Here is an 8828-nt window from a genome sequence, read left to right on the forward strand (position 1 = left end):
CCTCCATGGTTAAAGGCTCCACAATCTCTCTGGGCAACCTGTTCCAGGATTCAATCACCACCCTCACAATTAAAAAAAAAAAGAGGCTGTTGTTCTGTTTTCTTATGTTAGGATGGTATTTCCTGTATTCCAACTTCCACTCGTTGCCTCTTGTCCTATCACTGGGCATCACTGAGGAAAACCTGGCTTCCTCCTTGACTCCTTCCTATCAGGTGTTTATCCACATTGATTAAGATCCCTTCAAGTCTTCTCTTTCCCAGGCTAAACAGTCTCAGACTTTCTCAGCCTCTCTTCATACAAAAGATGCTCCAGTCCCTTCATCACCTTTGTGGCCCTTCGCTGGATTGGCTCCAGTAAGTCCATATCTCTATTTTGCACTGGGGAGCCCAGAACTGCACACAGCACTCCAAACGTGGCATCACCAGTGCTGAGTAAAACAATTGGAAGAAAAATCAACCTGTCTTTTACTTTTAAAATCAATAACAAATTGTGAAAAGTACCTATCCCGATTTACAAAGACACAATTGTTGTAACAGTCTTAAAAACTTACCTACAAAGAAAACAAAAATATTTTTATTCAGGACATTACATGACTGATGATTATGGAACACTTAAAACAACCAAGAGTTTCTTTATAGGCATTCTGTCCTGGTAATCAATAACCTGGTAAGGTGATGGATATTTGTTTTAACTCAAAATAAATCAAATGGCCTCTCCATTCCAAGAAATTAACTATTTCGGTGGATTTCCAAATTATTTTCCATGTCATTCTACCAAGTTGGTATTAAATCAGGCAACTCCCAGTTTTCACAACACACCCTGCACACCTCAGTATCTGTCTTGTCGTAAGACCTAGGATGCTAAAGGATCAACTATAACACATATCACATTACTGTTTCTAGCCTAAGCTTCATTTCTTTGCATCAGATTTACAGATACAAGGCTTCATCCCTGCCATTACAAAATGCTAGCAGAAATAGCTGTAGGATCAGTTTCTGCCACTCCCTGGTTTTGGGACCCTCTGTGACCTGGCTTTACGCCAACTGATGCCAAGTGTACTGCTGACTTCTGTGGACAGTGAGGAGTCCTACAGACCTTTAGTACCTTCGCTATCTGAACAGGGAAGAAACACAGAACCTGTACTGTAGGAAAAGTGAACAATTACAGACTTGAGCTGAAAATTTCTCCTCCTTATTTTTAAATCTGTGGTCTAATTTTGAGCACAGAGTAGAAAGTTGAGACATACTAATCTTCAGGCGCATCTTATTTTCTTCAAACATAACATGGCTCCCTCGTTTCTGCTACAAATACACAGGTATAAATTATCACTAAATATCTACACTAATTATTTCCTTTTTAAATGTGATGGCTTAAGAACTTTGATATCTCACCCAGCTAGTAAGTACAGTACTATGTGAACATACCCCACAGCTGCTGCTTCTTCAGAGAAGGACTCTGGTATCTTAAAGCAATCGGCACTTGCTTGGCAGGATAAACCTTCCATTGTTAGCTATTCCCCAAAAATCAGATTCTCCATCAGCAGCTGCCTGAAGATCCGAAGTTATCTGGACTAAGGCTACTGCTCTTCTACATTTGTCCAAACAACGGTTTTGCTACAATACCTGTAATACATATATTGGTTGTGATAAAACAAAGACAACCTCAGATGCCAAAGCCCATAACAAGGTCTAAAAATGGCGTAACAGATGCTGTCATATAGACTTTGTCATTTTCACGTACATCATCATCTACCCTGTAGACCTCAACGTGTTTTCACACAAGCTTTTCTTTCATTATCCTTGGAAGGTCTCGAAGCTGCAGGTATAATTTACTGTATGGATAGCAATTATCTGCCTTCTCATCATCATAATAGACATATATAGGGGAATCAAATGTAAGTGAAAAGACTGTTTTAAGCTGAAGTCTTTCCTTGATTTTCATCTATTCCACTTCCTTTAGACACCTATATTGTAAACTAAAAACCACAGAAAAATCACATTATGGTACTTGGTAGTGACTGCCACAGACACTTATAAATGCAATGTATCAGAAGGGCCTGAAAGCCTGCCATTTGGCTCTCAAGGTAACTTCAAAAGGCAACGTTCCTAATGAGCAGCTGCAGCAGGGAAGCTGCATTTCAACACCATGAACTGAAAGGGCATAATAGCACTACCACCAAACCCACCTAATTTACACGCCTTTGCATCAGCAAGGGCTTTAAACTATGTTAATGTGTTTTCCTAAACAAAAGAAGCCGGAGCCAGCACAGATCTGACCTTCAAATTTGATTCTGTGATTTTTACATCTCTAAGTCTATTTGCCTGGTGGCTCTTTTTTCCCCTCCAGGACTTGACAGTGTTGTGATGAAAACCAACACATCAAGTCCTATGAAAACATGCGCAAAGGACACCACTCAGGAAAGTGGAGATGCCTGGGAGCTGTAGTTCTCTTTATAGACACACCCTCGACCAAGTTACTCCCAGATATTCTCCCTGTTATAGAAAGCTATTGTAGGAAGATAAATAACACCATTTTGTTTCCTGATTGTTTTCAAACTTTAATATTTACAGTTGAGTTGCTTTACTTGTTTTATCTCACATTTCAGATTTTCATGAAGGTATAGAAATGGAACAACAACAAAGACACCATCTTTTCACTGCACCTGAAAAATACTGTTAATGGCCCCTACTTGAATTTTTCTGATGGTTCCCTGCATAAAAGCTATGATACACACTTCCGAAGAAGACAGCTTCTCCCAGTCTGCTTACACAGGCATTTTGAGAAGTTCATAATAGCTGTCTTAGTATTTGCAAGTTGTGCATTAGAATACAACACAATTGTTATCAACAGATCAAATCATGCTGAACAATACCGCCTTGCAAAACCAATGCTTCAAAAACCACAGAAGAAAACCAACAAAAAAACCCTACCTAGAATTGTGCGTTCTCCATACAAACAGTATCACCAGGTGTGCTAAATAATGAATAAAAATGCAGGGTGGTCTTTTAAACAATAAAACAAAATGTGCTTTTGTCTGTTACTAAAGCTATTTTTCTGTTTCTTGCAGACTGATAGCAGCAGATGCAGTGTCCCCTCCTCCTCCCCCATCAATTGGTTCTGCTTTCCTGCCAGCCAAGGCAAACCCATGGTGTTACCAACACAAAACCCAAACCAAACCAAAAACAAACAAAAAACCAAACAAAAAACCCAAACAAACCACAAAAACAACAACAAAAAAAAAACAAACCACAAAAAACACACAAACAAGCAAACAAATCAACCAACACCCCAAAACCCCATGACATCTTCTACAAGAAACCAATCACTTACACTCATTGGCAGAAAAGTCTATGATTAGGATTGCGTTATTAGCATGATTGTAGCTGCCCCCCCTCTTTCACTGACATCTCCTTCAACATCATAGCTTTCAAAGCCCAAAGCCCTAGGCTTTTCTCCCCCTATCACAGCCTGTGGTGAGGTCAGCTGGCAAAAAAAAGAAGCTACAGGCTTCAGCAGACCAAAGCATCCTTTAGCGTGGAAAGCATAACTGATGTGCTGGGTACTGCTTTTACCATAAACAGTGCTGCTGCTTTGTTCTAGCTTTTTAATATTTTATTGACGTTTGTTTTCTCCATTTTATCCCGATTTAACAGTCCAGTTCCAGCTGTGCAGCCCTCTAGGCAGTCTACGCATTCATAATTATTATTATTGGATAAACAGGTATTTGTGAGGGGCAACAGATGATATGCAGATAATTTTTCTTTGCTTACTCCCATCTATTTCCCCTGAAAAAAAAAAAAGCTTTATTCTCCCCTCCCACAGCTAAGAAAGCCTCTATGAATACGTCAGAGAGGCAACAGCTATAAAATCACAGATAGTAGCCTGGCATCTCATAACGGTTGAGATCAAGAATGTTTGCACTGATGGTGATTGGAGGGTGTGGCTGAGCCAGATGCAGAGCTGGCTACAGGGAAGAACCATGCTGGAAATGGAAAGAATCCCCCCCCGCCCCTTCTTTGTTTTATATACCCTCTAATAAGCAATAATATATGTATCTTTTAAATTATAATAAAGAGAAGCTATATAGTAATGACATAGGAGAGCTGTGTATTATTAAGAAAAGGTATTGTGCTGATATTAAACAGGTGGCTTGATTGGGCAGACTTCAGCACACTGGTGGCAATGGTCCGCCATGACGGGAGCTGGAATTGGGCCACAACCTGACAGCAGTTGTTACTATGTTAGTAGACACAGCTACAGCAGGAGTCGTTGCTTAAGGAGATAAGGAATCGTCAGTATGGGAATGAGACAGTGAGGAGTTGCGGGTGTTAAGGACAGCACTGAAGCGGGGGGTGAAAAGCTGTGCAGTGAGGTCTAATAGCAGTGGTGGGAACAAGTAGTGCATTGGGGTACACTGCAAGGACACAAAACGAGGTACGGGAGGTACACCGAGAGAGAAGGGATCTGGACAGACAGCAAGCTTTACCGATATAACAGCAGCAGCGACTGGGAAATCGTTATGAAACGATGAGCTGAGAAGGGGCTGCAAGAAGGCAGCGACAGCTTTGAGGTAACGACAGCAGAGACAATCAGTGGGGGTGCTTTAGGCCACGACGGTTGCTAAGAAGGGCGGGGCGGGGGGGCGGTAAGCGGTTGACAAGCTGCAGGGCAGAGCAGCAACACGGACACAGCCAAGAGCGGGCGCAGAAGGCTCTGGGGAACCCTTCCTAGGGAGCGCGGAGGAGCACAGCGCAGAGCAAGGGGTCTGGGCCGACGAGGATCGCCGAAGGATGGCTCCAGGAAGGCGGCACGCCGGGGCAGACCGGGGTCTCGCTGGCAGAGGGGGCGGTGTCAGCACAGGTGCGGCCGTAACCGCACCCAGCCAACCCGCCGCCCCCAGCCAACCCGCCGCCCCCCGGGGCGGGGGAGGCAGGCAGCCGGGCCACGGGGCCGTTACAGACGTTGGCGACCCCGGCGGCTAACGGCCGCTCCCGCTCGGGGCCGCCCACTCCTCCCGCCCCCCGCGAGCTCCCTGCCGCCTTTTTTTTTTTTTTTTTTTTTATCCTTTTTTCCACAGCTGCTCGAACCCCCGCCGCGCTCCCCGTAATTTCTGCCCCGTACATGCACCGCTTGCAACAAGGAGGGCGGACGGGCGGGGGCGGGGGGGAGGCGGACACCGCCGCGTAGCGCAGTAGCATCCCCAATATTCACAATAAAGTCGGCGCGGCAACGAAAAATCCACCGCCTCCTCGCACGGCGACACCGTTAACACAGCGCACGTAGCATCCTCTCTGCCTCCTCTTCCCCTATCTCCATTGTCTGGGATTCACACACACACACCCCCACCCGGGGGAGGTGGGCTCCGGCGGGGGGAGTCGCACCCGCGGACAGCAGCACCGGAGCGCAGAAGCTCGCTCACACCCTTCTCACCTATTTCCTTCCCCCCCCCCTCCCCGCTTTCTCCTGTCAAATTCGCGCAGCCCGAGCCATCTTTCCCCTCCGGCCCCCACGACAGCGGACAATGTGCACGAACCGGCCACCCCATCACGCGCACCGGGCGTGGCCGGGCGGGGGGACCCCACCTTGGCCCGTGTCCCCCGCCAGCCAAGCGGCAGGGCAGGGCGGCGGGGTCCGCCCGACCCCATTGTTCGCCCCACCAGGTCCCGGCCCCACCCCGCCCCGGCCCCAGGCGTACCTGCGGCTCCAAGCAAAAACAACGTCCAGGGCAGCACGGTGGCTAGCAGCATCGCAGCCGGCTGGGGGAGAGGGAGCCGCTCGTGAAATAGCCTTTTCCTGCAGTTCGGAAGAAACGCGGCTGGCTTCTCCTATATCTCGTTTTTCCTCCTTTTTTTCCCTCCGCGCTCCCGCTCCTGCTCCGCGCCTACCCCCCGCACCGCCTTCTGCCGGCTGCGCCCTCCGCCGCCTCCCACCGCCGCCGCCGCGCTGACTGACAGGCGGCCTCAGCACCGCGGCCCGGATCCCTGCGCCGCCGGCCTCGCGCGGCCGTTGCTGGATGGCACCGCCGTGTTCTTCCACCCGCGCCCGCCTCAAGTAGTACAGCGCAGCCCGCGCGGAGAGGGCATGGGGGCGCCGAGGGGCGCTCCCGGCCGCCTGCGAAACGCGGCGCGGATCGCGGAGGCGGCTCGGGGGCGTCCCCCTCCCCGGTGCCCGGCCCGCCGAGAGGCTGCCCGGGGCCGCTGCGCGCTCGGAGTCGGGGCAGGGCGGCGACCCCTGCGGGCTCAGTTTATTGCCGAAAATGAAATTGACGAAGGAACCGGCGTGCGGGAATGTGGGAAGGGAGATCCTTGCCTGCGTGGCCGGCGCCTGCCCGAAGGCGTGCCTGCGGGAAGGCAGGTGGGAAACCCAGAGAGCGAGGGGAAGCCCGTTTTATCAAACCCCTGCACTTCGGGTGGGCTTTTGTTCCGTTTTTGCACGAATGGGGCAGAGCTTGCGCAGAAACTGCAGAGCATCTTTAGCAGGAGTCCCGGAGCCAGGGGTTTTTATGGGCACCATTTTGCCATAGCTAAGGCTTGTTGCAACAGCCAGGAGGGAGCTATGGGGGGAAGAGATGCTCTGTGGGGAACCGTCTCTGAAAGAAGGAGGTTGCCCGCCTTTTGAGCCTTTTCTGCCAGGCCTCCCTTCGCATGGCTCCACACTGAACCTCGAATCACCCCCAACTCACATGGACAGTACATCAAAGCTCTAGTCATGAGTTACACATTTCTTTGTGTGTACATACAGGATACCTTGGCGTTCAAGTTGCTGCCTACACCAACACCCGCAGCAGCAACTCTTCTTCCTCCAAGATGTGAGAGGTATTGGGCACTCAGGCACAGTACCAAAGATATTGTGGATTCAGTACTGGGTGTACAGAAAATAAGCAATGGTGAAGAGTCAGTTTTTAAGTAAATTTACATTACAATCAATGAAGACTGCCTTTTTCATATTATCATGTCTTAACAGTGTTCCTCAACACCCTCCCAACCTACAGGAATTGCTAAGAGCCCTCATTACTTGAGCATAGTATTCACGTGTTTTGGGATCTGTGAACAAGGGGATCTGCGCTTTAAGGAGGAGAACATTCTTGGGAAAAAATTAAAAAGAAAGCATTTTATTCAGGTGGGGTCTACAGTCTGTGTTTGCACTTCAGTAGTATTAGAGAAAAGGACTTGAACTGAAACAGGCCTTTGTCATAACACGCAAAATAAATAATTTGTCTTAGTTGGCTAATAGTCGCTATTTTAAAAATGAAATTGCAAATACCTAGAGTAGTTGTAAACACATAAGGACTTCTAATGCCACAGAGATTTTATTAGCAGAAAATTGGCAAGTAGAAACCATTTAGGCAGAAGACAGCTTGCTTACATAAAGAAACAATACCCTTTGAATACAATCTGACACCAGTATTTCAACAATATTTTAATATAGTCAATCCATTCCACTATTTTGCTGTTAATGGTCTAAAGGATCATTCCAGGCCAGATCATACTCTTTAATTTTATCCTTTTCTGTTTGAGAATTCCTTCCCCCTTTTCCATTTTATAAAAATCCTTCTCTAAAAGGAAAAACAAAATTACTTATTGCACTGTGATTGAAAACATGCCTTCTCTGCTCCTTTGGTCTGCCTAGCCCATGGCCTCATATTGGATTGATTATCTGCAGAAAGCAACCTTGCTCAACCATGCCATGTGCTATTACTCGACTCCCTCTTGCTCTCCCAGTTCACACCAATCCCCACTACCCTGCAGACTTGCATTCTTGGACTATGTATCCCCCCCTCTTAACATAAGGTCACTCATCCAGGAAGATGCCAATATTAATTTAAAGTTTTTTCAGGTCATACGCATGCTCAGCTCGGAGCATTTTAGAATAGAAAGCCAACCTTGCACTAAGAGTATTTGGGATAAAAACCTTCAGAAGGAACAGCATCCTTTATCCGGAAAAATAGTAAGCAAGTTTCTGGATACATATTAGATAGTTTTCAATTACCTTAAAGAGTACACTGAGTTTACATCAATTATTACACAACTTTAGCAGATTAAATCGACCAGTGACTGTAGAGGAGAGAGGCAGGATCTCTATCATCTGTCAAACCAGAACATCTTGCAAGACTCCCACCTTGTTTCTCCATCCTTTCAACTGCTGGTTGACAAATGTGGATAAACATAGTGGCAAACCATCTGCTTCTCATTGGGTCTCCCCTCCTCTGCCATCAACTTTCTCAATGAGCTTGCCCTGTAAAAAGTAACCTCAGAGGATAACAACACGGTTTCATGAGATGTGGGTTGTGGGGGTTTTTTTTGTTTTGTTGGGTTTTTTTTTTTGTTGTTGTTTGGTTGGTTGGGGTTTTTTTAACAGCTCCATTAGCTAGATTTCTGGCATTGGGGAATTTCTGAGTCTCTACCCTGAGCAGTTAGATAAACTCTTTTGTATTCAGCCAGATTACTGCCCAATCATTTTCTACAGAGAAAAGAGACTGAGTTGTCATACTGTTATTAGTACTGTCAGAAATAGTTTATAGAATTAGCTCTAGTTCCCAGAGGCCTTACGCAAGTGTCTATATCTTTCCATTCACTACAAAAAGCATCTAGATAGACAGCTACCTCGTAAAAATTACATTTATAGCATTCATAGTAAGAGACTGTGGGAGTGCACAGGTCATTATATATTAAATGAGGAAGCTATACCACTAACTTATAAGATGCAGCTGTCCATTTTTATAAACAGCAACTCAGATTTTTCTCTGAAATCTCAGTCATCTTCTCTATAAAAACCGGCAAGACAGCAAAATACTTGCAAAACAGTATTTGTATGTGTGGAACTATTCT

General features: G+C 46.5%; 1 protein-coding gene across 5 annotated transcripts in view; it reads right to left on the reverse strand.

Annotated features, from left to right (window-relative positions):
• Positions 1-5927, reverse strand: part of NCAM1 (neural cell adhesion molecule 1) — a 152045-nt gene extending 146118 nt beyond the window's left edge. For 4 of the 5 annotated variants that reach the window (XM_075116500.1, XM_075116497.1, XM_075116496.1 and 1 more), the window contains exon 1: positions 5696-5780. Coding sequence is in view for 1 of the 5 variants with exons in the window: in XM_075116499.1 (XP_074972600.1) it covers positions 5696-5747 (52 nt within the window). In the remaining 4 variants the exon portion in view is untranslated. Of the gene's footprint in view, positions 1-5695 lie in introns of all 5 variants that reach the window. The other variant, XM_075116499.1, reaches the window with a different exon arrangement.
• Between the last annotated feature and the right edge of the window lie 2901 nt (positions 5928-8828).

The sequence above is a fragment of the Phalacrocorax aristotelis genome, chromosome 22 (genome assembly GCF_949628215.1).
Source record: "Phalacrocorax aristotelis chromosome 22, bGulAri2.1, whole genome shotgun sequence".
Classification (NCBI taxonomy): domain Eukaryota; kingdom Metazoa; phylum Chordata; class Aves; order Suliformes; family Phalacrocoracidae; genus Phalacrocorax; species Phalacrocorax aristotelis.